The following is a 20,933-nucleotide window of genomic DNA, read 5'->3' as shown; positions in this document are numbered from 1 at the left end:
TCACCTAAAAACAGCTCAGCAAAAGATGAAAACAGGCAGACAGAAAAGGCTGCAGCCCATGAATTCAAAACAGGGGACCAAATCTGGTATTGTTATCATTACAAGGAGAACCTCTAAAAGCCAGATTTAGTGACCCATACAATAATAGGGTTAAAGGTGAATAATGTGATTTACTTGATTAATAGCCCAGCCTGAGGAAAAACCAAAGTCTGTGTCACATCAATATGTTAAAACAATACCACAACCGGGAACCACATAGACCAGTAACTGTATACCAAACAGTAAGACCAGTAGAGAAAGCCCAAGTGAAGAAGAGCTAAATGAGGAAGAACCCAGTGTCATGAAGAGATGAGAACCAACAGTAAATTGTAGTTTTGTGCATTCGGGTGTTATTGTCAACTACCATTGTACACAACAGGTTAAGTTATTTTTACTTCTGTATTCCACTTGTTGAGGGAGGTGGTGGTGTAGTGGTAATGTCACTAGACTAGTATCCAGAGGCCCAGGTTAGTGCTCTAGGGCCATGGGTTTGAATCCCACTACGGTAGATGGTGAAATTTGAATTCAATTAATAGCTCTGGAATTAAAAAGCTAGTCTAATGTGACCATGAAGTCATTGTCAATTGTTGTAAAATAAAAAACCCATCTAGTTCACTAACGTCCTTTAGGGAAGGAAATCTGTCCTTACCTGGTCTGGCCTACATGTGACTCCAGATCCACAGCAATGTGGTTGACTCTTAACTGCCCTCTGAAATGGCCTAGCAAGCCACTCAATGCAAGGGCAATTAGGGATGGGCAATAAATGCTGGCCGATTCAGCGATGCTCACATCCCACAAATGAATAAAAATAAAACTGGTGGTGGGGCAGCTACTTGAAGGGGTCCAATCACATGACCAGGAAGCCTCTGCCCCCCCCCCCCCCCCCCTTTTCAGCCTGCCTGGATTTGGAACAGTATCAGTTGAGGGAACAGCTTGTTCAAAAGCACAGCTGCCTTGAAGGTGCATCTCACTTCTCTGACGCCTTTCTGCAAGGAAGAAGAAAAAAGCCACAGCCTGCAAAACAGCAAGAAAAATCTGCTCTCTGCCAGCTTTCTCTTCAGGGCGGCACAGTGGCGCAGTGGTTAGCACCGCAGCCTTGCAGCTCCAGTGACCAGGGTTCAGTTCTGGGTACTGCCTGTGTGGAGTTTGCAAGTTCTCCCTGTGACCGTGTGGGTTTCCGCCGGGTGCTCTGGTTCCCTCCCACAGCCAAAGCCTTGCAGGTTGATAGGTAAATTGGCCATTGTAAATGGCCCCTAGTGTAGGTAGGTGGGAGGGGAATGGTGGGGATGTGGTAGGAATATGGGATTAATGTAGTATTAGTATAAAATGGGTGGTTGTTGGTTGGCACAGACTTGGTGGGCCGAAGGGCCTGTTTCAGTGCTGTATCTCTCTATGTCTCAAGCAAGGGTGACATCAGAAACTAAGCTACCTCAACTTATCTTTGAAAGTGTAAAAGAACAAAGAACAGCACAAGAACAGGCCATTAGGCCCTCCAAGCCTGCACCGATCTTGATGCCTGTCTAAATTAAAACCTTCTGCACTTCCGGGGACCGTATTCCTCTATTCCCATCCTATTCATGTATTTGTCAAGATGCCTCTTAAACGTCGCTATTGTACCTGCTTCCACCACCTCCCCCGGTAGCAAGTTCCAGGCACTCACCACCCTCTGTGTAAAGAACTTGCCTCGCACATCCCCTCTCAACTTTGCCCCTCGCACCTTAAACCAATGTCCCCTAGTAACTGACTCTTCCACCCTAGGAAAAAGCTTCTAACTATCCACTCTGTCCATGCCACTCATAACTTTGTAAACCTCTATCATGTCGCCCCTCCACCTCCGTCGTTCCAGTGAAAACAATCCGAGTTTATCCAACTCATAGCTAATGCCCTCCAGACCAGGCAACATCCTGGTAAACCTCTTCTGTACCCTCTCCAAAGCCTCCACATCCTTCTGGTAGTGTGGCGACCAGAATTGCACGCAATATTCTAAGTGTGGCCTAACTAAGGTTCTGTACAGCTGCAGCATGACTTGCCAATTTTTATACTCTATGCCCTGACCGATGAAGGCAAGCATGCCGTATGCCTCTTGACTACCTTATCCACCTGCGTGGCCACTTTCAGTGACCTGTGAACCTGTACACCCAGATCTCTCTGCCTGTCAATACTCCCAAGGGTTCTGCCATTTACTGTATACTTCCCACCTGCATTAGACCTTCCAAACTGCATTACCTCACATTTGTCCGGATTAAACTCCACCTGCCATTTCTCCGCCCAAGTCTCCAACCGATCTACATCCTGCTGTATCCTCTGACAATCCTCATCACTATCCGCAACTCCACCAACCTTTGTGTCATCCGCAAACTTACTAATCAGACCAGCTACATTTTCCTCCAAATCATTTATATATACTACAAACAGCAAAGGTCCCAGCACTGATCCCTGCGGAACACCTCTAGTCACAGCCCTCCATTCAGAAAAGCCCCCTTCCACTGCTACCCTCTGTCTTCTGTGACTGAGCCAGTTCTGTATCCATCTTGCCAGCTTGTGAAGAGGTCTCAACAACTCCTACCCCCACTCAGTTAACTCCAGTTTTTGGACTTTCTCTTAATAAAAAAAAAAGACTCTAGTTTCAACTGAAACCCCCATTAGTTTGTAGTTAAGCTATTTTCCATTTAGTAAATGCCCTTACCCTTGTGACGGAAACCACACCTGCCAAATGGAAACATATTAATTTTGTCGTATGGATCACTAATTTGAACGCTTACTTGACATTGAAAATAACTTTGTTTAAAAAGACCACAGAGCAGTGGCTGAAAACATGGCTACGCATTTGCATTCTGAGAGACAGTGGGAGTGTTCCCTGACTCAATTAGCCAGACGGGTTTTGTCAATAGTGATGATCAAAAGACATTGAGAGTCATTGTCTGTGTAAGAACCAGCATTCCACTACCACCCCCCTCGCACCCCACTGAGTGTGTCTGGTAGGCTTTGAAGAATCAACAAACCTTGCAGGCGATTCTGTCTCAAACAAAGAGCTGGTCACATGACTAACCCACTGGCCAACCTGGGAATTGATTGAATTGTGCTCACTGAAAAGTTTTGAGGCAGACTTCTTTTGAAAACTAAAAGATAATCAAAGTCTCCCTCTCTCTCTGACTCTCATGCAAAGTTCCAGGGACCCACAGAAGTAACCTAAACCTCATGACAGAAGACCCTGCACCCTTCTGGTACCAGCTAAACAAGTTTGAAAGTGTGCACTGGGCCCCAACGAGAACTGCAAAACTTAACTTCAATCAAAGACTTTACATCCAACCCAAAACCAGTAACTGAATTCCATCTACTACCTCAAACCTTTCCCCTTTAATTCTTTCTCCTCCTCTGTATCTATTTGTGTGTGTGTTTATCGCGTATGCATGCTAGCGTGGTTGCGTCGTTATCTTTAGTAGTTTTAACTGAGTTAGAGTTTCAAGGTTAATAAACTTACACCTTTCTTATTTAAACCTAAAGAAAACCTGTCTGGTTGATTCCTTTGCAATTACGATTAGAGAGCAGTGAGCAAGGATTCACTGAGGGGAATCTAAAAGAACACTGTGTTTTAAAAGTTAAAACCTGTTACGGCCAAACCAGTAAAAGGCCGAGAGGGGAGCCCTGCACCCCTTTTTCACCTGGTCGTAACACTCTTTTGATGCCTTTACTGTTCCTTGTATGTTTGTGAGCGTGCGTTGCAAAATTAATCCCCTCCCGAGTTTAAGAGTGTGTGTTGATAAACCCTATTTCTTTGTTTTAACTTTAACAGCAGAGTTGTTGTGCTACTTTACAAATCAGTGTTCAAGGGAAGGAAATTCAATCACAGTCTGCTTATGGGCAGGTTGTTGAAAGAACAGAGAAATAGTTTTTTAAAAAATTAACTACCTGTTCGTAACAGAAATTGGGAGCTCAAGTCTGGGTCCGATCTGTAAAAATACAGTGCACCTATGATGAATTATGCGAGCTAATGTTGCTGGAGGAGTTTAAAAATTGCCTATCCCCCAACCTGAGAATGCACTTGGAGAAGCAGAGAGGCCGCAGTTGCTGCCGATAGCTATGGCATCACCCATAGGCCTGGTGGCACAGTGGCGCAGTGGTTAGCACCACAGCCTCACAGCTCTAGCGCCCCGGGTTCAGTTCTGGGTACTGCCTGTGCGGAGTTTGCAAGTTCTCCCTGTGACCGCGTGGGTTTCCACCTGGTGCTCCAGTTTCCTCCCACAGCCAAAGACTTGCAGGTTGATAGGTAAATTGGCCATTGTAAATTGCCCCTTGTGTAGGTAGATGGTAGGAGAATGGTGGGGATGTGGTAGGGAATATGGGGTTAATGTAGGATTAGTATAAATGGGTGGTTGTTGGTCAGCACAGACTTGGTGGGCCGAAGGGCCTGTTTCAGTGCTGTATCTCTAAAATAAAACTCAGGCAGACTCTTACAAAACCACACCCAAAAACTGTGGGAGGATAAAGAGTGGAGAGTGGGATAGAAAGGGAGCCACACCCGGAAAGGGGAGTACAAACGAGGGTGCGAAGAGTCCACCCCAAGCCCACAAAGAGAAACCCTGGAGACCTGTGTGCTCCCACTGCAACAAAGTGGGTCACTCCAGGCTCGAATGAGGAAGCTAAAACAAAAGCCAGTGAGTCTGATAGGTCACCGCAAGGGGGGTGCCAAGGAGGATACCCCAGCAGAGAGTATAACAGAACCGGCAGAGACCCACATTGTAAGAAGGTGGTGGCGTAGTGATAATGTCACTAGACATTATCACTACGGGCGGCACAGTGGCGCAGTGGTTAGCACCGCAGCCTCACAGCTCCAGGGACCCGGGTTCGATTCCGGGTACTGCCTGTGTGGAGTTTGCAAGTTCTCCCTGTGTCTGCGTGGGTTTTCTCCGGGTGCTCCGGTTTCCTCCCACAAGCCAAAAGACTTGCAGGTTGATAGGTAAAATTGGCCATTATAAATTGTCACTAGTATAGGTAGGTGGTAGGGAAATATAGGGACAGGTGGGGATGTTTGGTAGGAATATGGGATTAGTGTAGGATTAGTATAAATGGGTGGTTGATGTTCGGCACAGACTCGGTGGGCCGAAGGGCCTGTTTCAGTGCTGTATCTCTAATCTAAAAAAAAAACTAGTAACCCAGAGACCCAGGTTAATGCTCTGGGGACATGAGTTTGAATCCCACCTTGGCAGATGATGAAATTTGAATTCAATTAATCTGGGAATTTAATTTAAAAAAAGCTGGTTTAATGGTGACCATGAAACCTTTGTTGATTGTTATAAAAACCCATCCGGTTCACTAATCTCCTTTAGGGAAGGAAGTCTGCTGTCCTTACCTGGTCGAGCCTACATGTGACTTCAGACCCACAGCAATGTGATTGACTCTTAAAATGGCCTAGCAAGCCACTCAGTTCAAGGGCAATTAGGGATGGGCAATAAATGCTGGCCAAGCCAGTGACACCCACATCCCACAAATGAATAAAAAAAAGCCTAAACCTTCTGAGGGTATTACCCTATGCATTGCCGGTCTTGAGAAAATCCCCGAGAGTTACCGGAGTTTTGTCCTCGAAGGAGCCATGTCCCCTTACCCTTCCCGGGAGGTGAGCAAGTCCATTGTACTACTCAGGAATACAGAGGCCACTCAGTCCTTAATGTTAGGAAACAGCCTAAGCTTCTCCATGAAAGCCAGGGCTCTAATCAGCAGAGCGGGGGGTGGTTACCTGTCTGTCCCACTCCATGGAGTCCACCTACAGTGGGACCTAGTCTCGGGCCCCATAACTGTAGAAATTGTCCCAGAGTTACTGGCAGCAGGGAATGACTTGGCTGGCAGCAAGATAATAACAACATCTATAATCTTAGACCAGCCCAGGGAAACCAAACAGGAGGAAATACCAGGGATCTTCCCCAATTGTGTAGTAACTCGGTGACAGGCCAGATTAGTTGAGAGGGAATCAGTGTGCCAGCTGGATGAGCCAGAAGCTTGGTTAGCTAAAACCTTCAAGGACCTGTCTGAGGAGATGCTCAGTCAAGCCTCCCTAATTAATGCCCAGCAGGCAGATCCTGAAATAAAACACATAGCATAGACTCCTTGCACTGAAGCAGAGGCCATCCTGATCCTTGAGTGTTACTACGTGTGAGATGGGGTAGTAACGCTGAAGTGGAGACCTCCCGGGAGATCTGCAGAGGAGGAGTGGACAGTGCTCCACCAGATTGTAGTGCCCCCAAAATAACGGCAAGAGATTTTAAGGATAGCCCATGCTATCCCAATGGCTGGACATGTGGGTACTTGGAAAACTTTAGCCCGAATAAGCAAGCACTTTTTCTGGCCTCAATTCCGGTCTGACGTAGCCGAATATTGCAAGATCTGCCATGCTTGCCAGGTTGCAGACAAACCCCAGGCCATAATTAAACCGGCCTACCTCAAAACCATCCCCGCATTCTGTGAATGTTTTGACTGGATATTGATAGTCTGTGTGGGGCCACTACCCAAAACCAAGCTCAATCAACCGGTGGGTGTTTGCCAGAGGGTGGAAATATCTGAGGGCAGCCAGTCGGAGTCACTCGAGGAGGAGGATATCCCAGTTGAAACCCCGACTACAAGAACTGGCAAGCGCGGAAGTCTTAAAAGACTTAACCACCCAGCTGACACACCTAACCCAAAAACAGCAGGAGGACATGTCCACCCTGCTGGGAAAATTTAAGGAGATCTGTGAAGACCAGCCAGGGTGTACCACCCTAGCAGTTCACGACATGGATGTGGGAGACACATCACCGATCAAACAAAACCCTACTGGCTAGGCCCCAACAAGCTAACACAGGCTAGGCAGGAAATCCAGTACATACTGGATAATGATATAATTGAGCCCAGCCAAAGTAGTTGCCGTTCCCCTATTGTACTCGTGCCAAAGCCGGATGGATCCACAAGGTTCTGTATTGATTACTGATCACTTACCGGAGCCAATTCCTATCTAATCCCACACCTTGCCGTTTGTATGGACAAGGTGGGCCACTCGGCCTACCTCAGCAAAATTGACCTTTTAAAAGGGCACTGGCAAGTCCCCATTTCCCCCAGATAGAGAGAGATCTCGGGCCTTTGTCACCCCGGATGGCCTATATCAGTGTAAGGTTATGCCCTTTGGTCTTAAAAAGCCCCAGTAACATTTCAGAGGTTGACAAATCAGGTAGTAGCTGGACCTAGCAAATGTGCTGTGTACCTGGATGACGTGATCATTTACAATGACACCTGGAAGGAGCATTTAAACCACCTGGAGGCTGTGTTCCAGGGTTCCAGGGTCTGAAAAGGGCAAACCTTGTGCTGAACTTGGAAAAAAAACGAGTTCACCAGGGCCAGAGTGACTTACCTGGTTAATGTAGTGGACAAGGAACTGTGCTACCCTGCGAAGCCAAAGTATGTGCCCTAGTTGAATTCCCTACTCCCAAGAACCAGCGGAAAATCAGGTGATTCCTAGGGATGTGTGGGTTTTGCAGAATGTTTGTCCCAAACTTTAGCACCCTAGCTGCCCAACTAACAGATGCACTGGAAAAAAAATCAAAGCTGATATGGACAGAGGTGTGTCAGAAGGCCTTTACAAAATTGAAAGCCATTTTAGTGAATGAGCCCGTATTAGCTCCCCCAGACTTCAGCAAACCTTTAAGCGTGATTGAGAGAATGAATGAAAACCTCTTTACTTCTTTCTTTTCAATGAAAAAAATGTTAAGAAAAAAAATGAAGTAGAATTCATTTTTTGTCTTCGAGGGGGAAAGGTGTCATGAACAGATGAGAACCAACTATAAGTTGTATTTTTGTGCACTTGAGTGTTATTGTCAACTGCCATTATACACAGCATGTTAAGTTATTTTTACTTCTGTCTTCCACTTGTTTAACAGGAGGTGTGACAGCTACTTGAAGGGGTCCAGTCACATGACCCAGAAGCCACCCTTTTCAGCCTGCGTGGATTTGGAACAGTATCAGTTGAGGGAACAGTATCAGTTGAGGGAGCAGCTTGTTCAAAAACACAGCTGCCTTGAAGCTGCATCTCACTTCTTTGAGGCCTTTCTGCAAGGAAGAACAGAAAGCACAGTCTGCAAAACAGCAAGTAAAATCTGTTCTCTGCCAGTTTTCTCTTCGTCAAACAAGGGTGACATCAGAATCTAAGCTACCTCAACTTATCTTCGAAAGTGCAAACAGAGAAAGTGTAAGTGAAGAGGTCGTAACAACTCCTACCCCCACTCGGCTTTTCCAGTTGATTAACTGCAGTTTTTGGACTTCCTGTTAATTAAAAAAAACAGTCTCTAGTTTCAACTGAAACCCCTGTTATGCTGCAGTTAAGCTATTTTCCATTTAGTAAATGTTCTTACCCTTTTGATGCCTTTACCGTTCCTTGTATGTTTGTGAGCGTGTGTTGCGAAGTTAATCCCCTCCCGAGTTTAAGAGTGTGTGTTAATAAACCCCATTTCTTTGTTTTAACTTAAACAACAGTGTTGTTGTGGTCCTTTGAAGTCAGAGAGTTCAAGGGAAGGAAATTGAATCACAATCTGCTTATAGACAGATTGTTGAAAGGACAGAGAAATTTGTTTAAAAAAATTAACTACCTGTTCGTAACACCAGAAAACTGTCAAACTGAACCCTCCACCATAGAATTGGAGAATACAGAAATATTAAGGAGACTAGACACCATATCTCTCTGACCAGCAGAGACAAGACCGAGCAACACTGCTACTGAAGTTCAAGGAAATTTTCAGGGTCATACCAGGTCGCATTTCCTTAACAATACATAATGTAGATGTAGGAGAGACCCCGCCAATAAAACAACACGCATACAGACTGAGCCCTGACAGATTGGCTCAGATCTTCACAGAAATCAAAGATAAGCTGCACAACAATTTAATGGGAACCAGCCAAAGCAGCTGGAGCTCACCTATTGTACTGGTACCCAACCTGATGGATCAACCAGACTTTGCATTGATTACCACAAAATTAATGCAGTAGCCTGCACAGAACTCATGACTGAAAGCCTAAGGAATGTATGGGGTGAACATGTACAATGTGTGCTACCCTAGGTCTTACTTTCCTTCTTTCTGAGAAGAAACAAAAAAACAACAAAAATTAAATTGGAATTTCATTTTTCCCTTTTGTGGGGAGATGTCATGAAGGTGCCATGATGAAATAAATAATGAAATGGAAGAATTATGAATTTTAAAGAAGTTAACTGCTGAACAAAATCACAAGAACATGGACATTTATACACAGTAAAAATGTGACCCTTCCTGTATTGGAAATCCACAAACTTGTCTGCAAGGATGAGGCTCGTTAACCTCCTCTGATTTAGCTTTGGGGAGAACCCTTTTGAAATTGAAAGGAGCTATTGCACATTAATGACTCAAATCGGCATGAATGGACTAACAGAGGATGCTGGATCACAGCCAAATCAAGATAACAAGGGTGTGAAGCAGCAACATCATAACAGATTAATTCCCATTCAAACATCAAACAATGGTCATGGTTATCATATCTTGGCCCATTGTGTGGTTACTACAGGGGAGAGGGCCATGCATCTCTTAACAGAAGCTAATGTGAGAGATTTTTACCTTTAAAGGTAGATCTCTGGAGAGAGGGAGGGGGAGATCAAGCCAACATCACTGAAAATCTGTGAGAAGGATCCGGCAGAAGAGAAGAATCCTGCTAACCAAGAACAGCCACCACAGCAGAGACATCACAAAGTGATTTTGAGACTAATCATCTGAGAAAGTAACAAACTACATACCACCAACTTTGGGCTGTATTACAACAATAAAGCCCTACAATACCTGTGCAAGTTCAAGACTGCAAATAATCAGGCCTGCAACCTTTTAAAGAAAGATTTTTCCTCCCGAGAAGATTCAATAATCTTCTGTAAACCATAAACACTTCACCTGGGACTTTAAGCTACCTCTTACCCTTTTCTCTCTATCTATCTATTCTTGTGTATGTATGTGTGGGCAAATGTGTGTGTGTGTGTGTGTGTGTGTGTGTGTGAGTGTGGTTACGATCATTTCAGGATTTGTTTTGAAGACAGTTATCTTTTTTTCCCCCATGGGAATACATGTCATTTGTCTGTTTATTTGACCCGAAAAATGCTCAGGGGTTAAAGCTTTATTTTAACAAAACATGATTGCGGTCAGTTGGGAGGTGAACAGTGGGAACTACCCACACCCCTTACCACCTGTCCATAACAATGTGTTAGTTACAGAGAAAAGTTCCATCTACACTGCCACATCAAACACTCCCAGGACAGATACAGCACGTGTTATTTATAGACAGAAGCTCCCTCTACACTGTCACATCAAACACTCCTAGGGCAGGTATTACGGCATGTTGTCTTCTCTGCATCAGTCCAGCAAGGATGCGTGCAGAGTCTTGTGGGAGGACCTGCCAAAGATCAGCCTGGACGGTGCCGCAGGACTGGAGGCTCCACTCACATTGGCAGAGCTGACCGGCGCCCTCTACCAGCTCTTGAGAGACAAATCCCCAGGGCTGGACGAGCTGACCATGGAGTTCTTCAGGGCATTCTGGAACTTCTGGGGAGCGATTACGTGCGGGTCCTCGGGGAAAGCCTGGCGGCCAGGGAGATGCCCCTCTCGTGGCTCAAGGCAGTCATTGTCCTTAATGGGTCCTTGACAGCGCCTCTTCCCTTTGGGAGAGGAGTGCATCAGTGGTGCCCCATGTCCGGCTAATTTTATATCATCTGCATGGAGCTGGACATGGGGCATCCCTGACGTAGTCCTCTCCCAAAGCAAAGGGGCGCTGTCAATTACTCGTTAACTTTCACCAGACATTCTGCAGCAGTGTATAAAAGTCAGTCCCGTCCACGAAATGCGGCCTGAGTCCAAACACGCGGGTTTGACTATGCACGGGCAGGCCATGGGGGTCGTCCTCTCAGTTCACGCTGATGATGTTACGGACTCCTGGTGGTCAGTGGTGGGTGGATTCTCTGCTGGAGGAGTTAACACCTTTTGTGTGGAGCACCACACACCTCCTCTATCTCGGAGTCCAGCTGAGCCCCGCTGACGAAGCCTAGCCGGCAACTGGCAGGAGTTGGAGGCGAAAGTCACCACTCAGCTGGGACGCTGGACAAGACTGCTCTGAGTGCTTTCCTACAGTGGCCGAGCGCTGGTCATAACTGGTGGCCTCGATGCTGTGGTACCGGTTGGTCATTCTGGCCCCACCCCCTGCATTCGCCACCAAGATCCAGAAGAAGCTTGTCGATTTCTTCTGGGGCAAGAGGAAACACTGGGGCTCTGGTGCGGTCCTGAGTCTCCAATTGAGGAGGATGGTCAGTTGCTGATGTGTGTCCATATCCAGGCTGCAACTCTGTGCCTTCGGATCCCACAGAGATACCTGTACATGGAGCGTCCTTCCAGATGGTGTGCACTGGCGACATGTTTTTTCCGCCAGGGACACTGCCTTCAAGATGACACACACCTCCCAGCGGCGATCATTAGCCCCGCCTCTCTGATGGAGTTGCCTGTCTTTACCGGGATCTATTCAGAGTCTGAAACATGGTGGCCGCCAGTCAGGGCACTCCCCAGCCGGTGGAGGAGAGGGTCTTGGCTATCCGGGTGGTTGGCTCTGGGGATGGACCGACAGGTGGAGGAGTAGCCGAAGCCTCCGGGACACTCCTCACTGCAGGTATTGAGGGGATTTAGGCGTGTGGAGCGCTCCTGGTCGAGTTGACCCCCACTCGGCCGGAACTGCTCATCAGACCCAAGCCCCGAAACCCTCCTCGGGAACCAGTCTCACACAAGCTGAGCCGTCTCTTGGAATTGCCCTCCATGCCATTTGGAATGGCACGGAGGGGTTTCCTGTACGGGCTGCTCCTGCACACTCTCCACTTCCTGTCCCTCGTCTGATGGCTGGACATGCCATGGCGGTCCGTGTTGCCATCTGGTGGCGAGGGGAAATCCCGGTGGAGGTCTCTCTATGCGGGAGTCTTCTCCCTTTACATCGGGAACCTGGGGTGGAGGGTGCTGCACATGGCAGTCCCATGCAAAGGCTTTTAAGCAGGTTCACGGACTCCCAGCCGCTGGTAATTTCTGCGGCCTGGACGAGTCCATGTTCCATGTATCTATGGAGTGTGTGAGATTACAGCCCCTCTTTGAGTATTTGAAGGGGCTGCTGCTCAAGTTCTGGCTGCACTTCAGCCCCACACTCCTGATCTTTGGGCACCCGGTGCAGAGGAGGGGCGTGGGCCAGGAGGAGGATCCCTTTGTTGGTCTGCTCCTGGGCCTGGCCAAGGTGGCAATTCACAGGTCCAGGCAGCAGGCCATCGTGGGGGGGGGGGGGTCCGTCCGCCCTGATTGCCTGCCCCTCTTCTGATGTTACATGCGTGCCCGGGTGTCCCTGGAGAAGGAGCATGCGGTGTCCGCCGGTTTGTTTGAGGCCTTTCGCGACCGGTGGGCAGCGCAAGGGCTGGAGTGCATCATCAATGCAGAAAATGCGATTTAATTTGGGTTTTTGTTTGATTTATCTGCTTTTCATAAAGTTATTTATATGAAATGAATGTAAAGAGGACCTTAGGAATAAAAGCCCCCTCAACAAAAATAAAAGGGGCCTGCGGTAAAAAGGCTTCATAAAAATAGGAATGAAACCGGACTGACCACCCGGCATCGACCTAGGCACCGGAAACGACAACGGCAAACCCAGCCCTGTTGATCCTGCAAAGTCCTCCTTACTAACATCTGGGGCTTGCGCCAAGGTTGGGAGAGCTGTCCCACATTCTAGTCAAGCAACAGCCTGACACAGTCATAATCACGGAATCATACCTTACAGACAATGTCCCAGACACTGCCATCACCATCCCCGGGTATGTCCTGTCCCACCGGCAGGGCAGACCCACCAGAGGTGGTGACACAGTGGTATACAGTAGGGAGGGAGTTGCCCTGGGAATCCTCAACATCGACTGCAGACCCCATGAAGTCTCATGGCATCAGGTCAAACATGGGCAAGGTAACCTCCTACTGATTACCACCTACCGCCCTCCCTCAGCTGATGACTCAGTACTCCACCATGTTGAACACCACTTGGAGGAAGCACTGAGGGTGGCAAGGGCACAAAATGTACTCTGGGTGGGGGACTTCAATGTCCATCACCAAGAGTGGCTCGGTAGTACCACTACTGACCGAGCTGGCCGAGTCCTAAAGGACATGTCTGCTAGACTGGGTCTGTGGCAGGTGGTGGGAGAACCAACAGGAGGGAAAAACATACTTGACCACATCCTCACCAATCTGCCTGCCGCAGATGCATCTGTACATGACAGTATTGGTTGGAGTGACCACCACACTTCTTGTGGAGACAAAGTCCCATCTTCACATTGAGAATACCCACCATCATGTTGTGTGGCACTATCACCGTGCTAAATGGGATAGATTTCAAACAGATCTAGCAACTCAAAACTGGGCATCCATGAGGCGCTGTGGGCCATCAACAGCAGCAGAATTGTACTCAACCACAATCTGTAACCTCATGGCCCGGCATATCCCCCACTCTACCAATACCATCAAGCCAGGAGACCAACCCTGGTTCAATGAAGAGTGCAGGAGGACATGCCAGGAGCAGCACCAGGCATACCTCAAAATGAGGTGTCAACCTGGTGAAGCTACAACCCAGGACTACTTGCATGCCAAACTGCGTAAGCAGCATGCGATAGACAGAGCTAAGCGATCCCATAACCAACAGATCAGATCTAAGCTCTGCAGTCCAGCCACATCCAGTCGTGAATGGTGGTGGACAATTAAACAACTAACTGGAGGAGGTGGCTCCACAAATATCCCATCCTCAATGATGGGGGAGTCCAGCACATCAGTGCGAAAGATAAGGCTGAAGCATTTGCAACAATCTTCAGCCAGAAGTGCCGAGTTGATGATCCATCTCGGCCTCCTCCTGAAGTCCCCAGCATTACAGATGCCAGACTTCAGCCAATTCGATTCACACCGCGTGATATCAAGAAACGGCTGAAGGCACTGGATACTGCAAAGGCTATGGGCCCTGACAATATTCCGGCAATAGTACTGAAGACCTGTGCTCCAGAACCTGCCGCACCCCTAGCCAAGCTATTCCTGTATAACTACAACACTGGCATCTACCCTGCAATGTGGAAAATTGCCCAGGTATGTCCTGTACACAAAAAGCAGGACAAGTCCAACCTGGCCAATTACCGCCCCATCAGCCTACTCTCAATCATCAGTAAAGTGATGGAAGGTGTCATCAACAGTGCCATCAAGCGGCACTTGCTCAGCAATAACCTGCTCAGTGATGCTCAGTTTGGGTTCCGTCATGGCCACTCAGCTCCTGACCTCATTACAGCCTTGTTTCAAACATGGACAAAAGAACTGAAGAGATGAGATGAGAGTGACTGCCCTTGACATCAAGGCAGCATTTGACCGAGTATGACATCAAGGAGCCCTAGCAAAACTGGAGTCAATGGAAATCAGGGGGAAAACTGTCTGCTGGTTGGAGTCATACCTAGTGCAAAGGAAGATGGTTGTGGCTGTTGGAGGCCAATCATCTGAGATCCAGGACATCACTGCAGGAGTTCCTCAGGGTAGTGTCCTAGGCCCAACCATCTTCAGCTGCTTCATCAATGACCTTCCTTCAATCATAAGGTCAGAAGTGGGGATGTTCGCGGATGATTGCACAATGTTCAGCACCATTCGCGACTCCTCAGATACTGAAGCAGTCCGTGTAGAAATGCAGCAAGACCTGGACAATATCCAGGCTTGGGCTGATAAGTGGCAAGTAACATTCACGCCACACAAGTGCCAGGCAATGACCATCTCCAACAGGAGAGAATCTAACCATCTTCCCTTGACATTCAACAGCATTACCATCGCTGAATCCCCCACTATCAACATCCTAGGGGCTACCATTGACCAGAAACTGAACTGGAGTAGCCATATAAATACCGTGGCTACAAGAGCAGGTCAGAGGCTAGGAATCCTGAGGCGAGTAACTCACCTCCTGACTCCCCAAAGCCTGTCCACCATCTGCAAGGCACAAGTCAGGAGTGTGATGAAATACTCGCCACTTGCCTGGATGGGTGCAGCTCCAACAACACTCAAGAAGCTCGACACCATCCAGAGCAAAGCAGCCCACTTGATTGTTTGTGGATGGTGTGCCATTCACTCCCTCCACCACCGACGCACAGTGGCAGCAGTGTGTACCATCTACAAGATGCACTGCAGTAATGCACCAAAACTCCTTATACAGCACCTTCCAAACCTATGACCTCTACAACCTCGAAGGACAAGAGCAGCAGATGCATGGGAACATCACCACCTGCAAGTTCCCCTCCGAGTCACACACCATCCTGACTTGGAACTATATCACTGTTCCTTCACTGTTGCTGGGTCAAAATCCTGGAACTTCTTTCCTAACAGCACTGTGGGTGTACCTACCTCACATGGACTGCAGCGGTTCAAGAGGCAGCTCACCACCACCTTTTCAAGGGCAACTAGGGATGGGCAATAAATGCTGGCCTAGCCAGCAACGCCCACATCCCATGAATGAATAAAAAAAAAGAAAAAAAAGGGTTAGGTACAGAGTAAAGCTCCCGCTACACTTTCCCATCAAACACTACCAGGGTAAATCAAACTCAGGTGTGCAATAAGTCAATGAATGTACATTGATGAGATTATAGGTGTTATGATTGGGCAATGAATCTGGATTTGGTTGTGCATGTAATCTGAGCCTCAATAATAAATCACTGCCTATTAATCATTGCACTCGATATGCATAAGTTACAAGTTCAGTAACATGTGGAGCAGGGCAATCGAGTGCCGCAGGAGTTACCTGGAAACTGCAGGAGTGTCTGCAGGGAGACTTAGAGCTGTTCACTGCAGGAGGGTGCGTGATACAAAACATTGTGAGGCTGTGGTTGCTTCTCAGTGAGACAATGGGTGTCAGATGGACAATGGAACAAAGTTTTTCCAGGTTAGGTATCTGTCTCATCACAATCAAAGGGACACAATCTTGCAAAATGGAAAAGAACCAACTCACCTCTCCATGCCAATGGGAAGGCAAGGGCCCAGGGATTGACCTGACCTTCTCTCACCTCCTCTACTCTCTTCTACCTGACGATGATACACCTTTTGAAGAGTTCGAGAGTTTGTTTGCTTGGAAGACAGTGCTAGAAATCGCCCTGTAACACCTATCAGCGTAGCAGCGAGGGGAAGTCAAACTGCCCCCCACAATCACACATGCTCATAGTTGGCTCTCATCAGTTTTGTATGAAGAGATAAGGAAATATTTCCAGGCAAACTGGCAGGATTTTGGAGACAACCCAACAGTAAAACACCTCAAATTACCAGATTAACAAGAACAAACAAGGAATCTTTGACCCACAAAATGAGAGCTTCCTGGAATGGGAATATGGCATGTTCCAAGGGACAGGGTTGTACATTTTCAAGCTCAGAATTTAGAAAAATTAAATTTATAAAAGGAGAGATTTGGCAGAATGTTTAGTGGATCCATCAGAGTCTGTGAACAGTGGGCCAGTTTGGACCAGTCTGTTCAGATGTGTGGGGAGCTGGAGCCTTTGTAGCAATGGATTGAGGTTCACTGCACACAACTGAACTCACAGGGAAATTGGAAACAATTCCTGGATTTTATTTGAGGGTGGAGGGATGAGGATGTGTCAACAGATGCTGAGACAGGTTAGAGGTCAGGGGTTGGCAGTGACCGGGTCACTAAAGCCCAGGGCTGAAATATGACGGCAGCTCCACTGATGTCTGACTGGACTTTCAGCAAATGGCCAGTGGAGACCACTGAGATTATTAGAACAGCGCCATTGAATAGGCAGAGAATCATGCCCATGGGTGCTGTATATACCCTGTCAGTACCCACAGGAGCTGTATGCACCCTATCTGTGTACCCATGAGTGCTGTATGCACCCTGATAATGTACCCTTGGATGCCATAGACTGTATGTGGGAACCTGGCTGGCTATGAGCTGTGCACAATTTATTCCATAATTATATCTGAAATTCACTAATGTAGGATCTAATATAGGATCTGAAAGGTATGACAGGGTGAACAGTGAAATATTGTTGGTGAATTTGTAACAAGGGCACGGACTGAAGACCAGCACTGAAACAATGATGGGGAAGGGTCGAAGAAATATTCCCCGTTTTTAGAACGGGGAATGTTTGACCACAATTGGAGATTGAAACTGTGACATCATTTAAAAGGGAATTGGATAACTACTTGAAAAATAATAATAACAGGTAATGGGAAATGGGTGGGTAGAGAGTTCCAGTTAAAGAGCTAGCACTGGTACAGGCTCGATGGGCCAAATGAACTGCTCTGGTGCTGTAATTCCAATGGGCTTGAAATCCCACTCAGATCTCGGGCGAGTGCTGCTGGAACACCCTTGCAGGATCTGGCAGCCTGGAGATGACCCCTCCTTTCCCTTCCCTCTCTCTCCTCGCCCTCCCTTCTGCCTCCTCGTTCTCCTCTGCCCCAAAAGCCACCCTCCCACACTTCCCAACCACTTCTTCCACAACCTCCCCACTTGCCCCATTCCCTACCCACCCCTCCATCCCTCACCCTCCCTTGACCCACTCCTTCCCCCTCATCCTCATCTCACTCATCCTCTCCCACCCCTCCTCTCTTCACCTCCCCTTCCCTCCCTTGCCTTCCCTCGGCCCCTCTAAGGGCAAGTTCAACTCCATAATAGGAGGGTTCACTCCCATTATGGGACCTTTTATCAAGCAGTTCTCATTGACAATTTTCCCACTGTTCAGTGGTCAGTGGGAACCTGGGTACAATGGTCAGTGGGTACAGTGGACAGTGAATATGGTGGTCAGTGGGTATAGTGGTCAGTAGGTACAGGGGTCATTGATCAGTGGGTACAGTGGTCATTGAGTATCAGTGGTACAGTGGTCATTGGGTACAGTGGTCAGTGGGCACCTGGGTACAGTGATTAGTGGGTATCGTGGTCAGTGAGTGCAGGGGTCAGTGGTCAGTGGGTGCAGGGGACAGTGGGTACAGTGGTCAGTGGGTACAGTGGTCAGTGGGTACTGGGGTCAGTGGGTACTGTAGTCATTGGGTCCAGGGATCAGTGGTCAGTGTGTACAGTGGTCAATGTGTACAGTCGTAAGTGTGTACAGTGGTCAGTGTGTACAGTAGTCAGTGGGTACAGTGGTCAGTGTGTACAGTGGTCAGTGGGTACAGTGGTCAGTGTGTACAGTGGTCAGTGGGTACAGTGGTCAGTGGGTACAGTGGTCAGTGGGTACAGTGGTCAGTGTGTACAGTGGTCAGTGGGTACAGTGGTCAGTGGGTACAGTGCTCAGCAGATGCATGAGAAAGGTAGGGATGGAGTCTTAATTCTTTATAAAGCTCCTTCCTGACGCTCTGCTCCTGCAGACAGGCACTGACAGATGGCAGCTTATTCATCTCCAGCTTCTCCAGCCCAGGAGAATGGAGAAGCCTCCCTGGTGCTACCCGTAAAAATGCTATTTAAAGATCTGGAGCATCATCTCTCTGATCTCCGGGGCACTGAAGTCCAACAGATAACGGTGTTATTATAAAGTCCTTGCTGCAGTCGATCTCTTTAAATAAAATCATTAAAGGGGCCCTCTCACCGCAGAGATCTGCACCAGCTTTTTGTTTGTTTGCAATCACGCAACCTAGTGATGGAGGTTTCGTCAAAGCATCACTGCAGATTTGCTCAAATTCACTGGGAGCATCTCGAATCTTTTGATCTCCTCTCTTTCCCTTCACGCTCCACCAAAGAGGTTACCAAATATCTATTCATGAGGACAGTTCCCCTTTAATTGTATTAGCTCAGATTTCAAGACCTGTCGGCTTTCTGGTTGTCATGGCAGCACAGGCTGATGGAAGCAGCCAGCAATGCCCCATTATTCCCTGGAGGGATGGTGATTTCTTCCATTTATAGGCAGTGATTGCTGCTTTCTCAGCTGTCGAGTGGCTGAGTGAGGGTGCTATATAAGGGTGGGCTGGGGGCTGCGGATGCTCGTCCGTGTGCTTACAGCTTCTGCAGACGCAGCTCTGCTGCTCCCGCTAAACCATGGCCCCCAAGAAAGAACTGAAGAAGGAACCTGCCAAGCCAGCAGCAGCTGCTGCACCCCCTCCTCCAGAACCAGAGCGCCCCAAGGAACCAGTCTTCGACCCCAAGAGCGTGATGGTAAGTAGAGCCGAGAAGCCGCACCAAGACCAGCCTGACAATGTCAGAGTAATTATTGTACTGGCTACCTACAGTTAGTAACTGCATGAATTATTAAAGGACAAAAGGTCTAAGGAGACAATAAAAAGACAAAAGCAGCTATTGAGGAATTGAAAGGTTTATTTTAAGGGTTATCTGCTTTTTTACTAATTGTCTGCAGGGAACCCCATTGTGTTTTAAAGGTTATAGTTTTAATGTTCGATTTTGGCTCCGTGACTGTCAAAGGCTCCAATAACAATTTGTTAACCTGGCTAATGCTGGGGGAGTGAGTGCTGTTTCTTTCAGCTCCTTGTTCTCTGAGGATCTGTTCCCGAGAATGAGATAACAAATAGCTGCAACCACCTTTATCTTTTCTTGTTCCTTGTCTCCACTCCTGCCTCCTGAAGGCACTGGCCCTTGCTAGGTAACAGCGCTGTGATTTTGGGAGGTTTCTCTGTGAACCTCGTCAGCACAGCAGGCATCTAGTCTGAATATTCATTCCTGAGGAGGGAGGTTTCTGACCTTGATTCACCCAACACCCATCCCTCGAGCAGGGACCTTGTCTAACGCTCCCAGCCATAGCCCAGGTGGTGCTGGGGGGGTAAACTGTTCGCTCCCCACTTCCGGTCCAAACTGTGATTAATGAAAATTTAAATCGGCTCAATCTAGCTCCTGACCAACTGTGCATTTCCTATATTTTACCAATTGCTTCAGGCAATGGTGGACCAGCAGAAGGGGTCTTCTCTTGAGCTGCAGTCTACGTCACTGTCTGAAGCAAGATTTCTAACTATTGTGGCTCCATGGGCTGAAAAAGTATCGGTGAGAGCCTACGTGAGCTGCACAACCATACCTCATCACAGGATGCCTGCCACTGCAGCCCCCATACAGCATCACCTGTGGGGAAAGAAAGATGGCATGGTAACAGAGAAGCTAAGGCAGAGAGACTCTCAGCCTTTAATCCAAGTCAGGCTGCGGAAACCTCAGGCACTCCAGATAGAAAGGGTGACTGGAGCAGGCTAAGACACTGCCTTCCCAGCTACATGTCCTCTACCCTGTCTCAGCACTGACCCTGTGCACAGGTGGAGAGCCTTGCTCTCAGTTTACCATTGGCAGGCTGCTTGTGAACAAGCATTTCTCAGTGTGAGCATTTTACATTTCCTCAACATTTGGGTTGTGGAGAGCTGTGCAGTGATGTTAGGTTTTACATTGAAAAAGCTATAGTACATTAACTGAGAGGGAAATGCAATCAGACATCACGCAGGATTACTTTACACAATTAGCAGCTAACTGATTGCTGAAGTTTCCCCTGAGGCACTGAGGCTAGTGTACAAAACACTTTAATGTTGCACTGATTGGAGACTGACTCAATAACCTTCACCCGGCTTTAAGCAGTAATGTTGAACGTTCTTATGGAACTCAGTTGGATCCTGAGCCTCTGACTGACTTACGTGCTCATCTGGGTCGGAAAAGAAACAGGACTAGGCTCCTCAACCTAGTTACTGTCCACTGACTGGTATGGGAAATGCAGAGATAAAACGATGAGCTGTACAGTGATATCCTCTCCCCCAGATAAACAGCCACTGCGGGAGGTACTGGAGGCCGTCTGGTAATTGTGGGCCTGAACCTCAGGACAAGTTGGGAAAATGGGGAGGAAATTAGAGGGAGAAAAACTCAGAAAGGAG

The 20,933-nt window shown here is 47.8% G+C and overlaps 1 protein-coding gene across 1 annotated transcript in view; it reads left to right on the top strand.

Moving 5' to 3' along the window:
- The first annotated feature begins 19,116 nt into the window (after window positions 1–19,116).
- LOC137347885 (myosin light chain 4-like) overlaps window positions 19,117–20,933 on the top strand; it is a 40,051-nt gene continuing 38,234 nt past the window's right edge. The window contains exon 1 of the mRNA XM_068012924.1: window positions 19,117–19,233. Within this exon, the coding sequence (XP_067869025.1) occupies window positions 19,117–19,233 (117 nt within the window). The remainder of the gene's footprint in view (window positions 19,234–20,933) is intronic.

Source organism: Heterodontus francisci, chromosome 33 (genome assembly GCF_036365525.1).
Source record: "Heterodontus francisci isolate sHetFra1 chromosome 33, sHetFra1.hap1, whole genome shotgun sequence".
Lineage (NCBI taxonomy): Eukaryota > Metazoa > Chordata > Chondrichthyes > Heterodontiformes > Heterodontidae > Heterodontus > Heterodontus francisci.
Note: the sequence above shows the minus strand (reverse complement) of the source record. Positions and strands in the feature narration are given on the sequence as shown.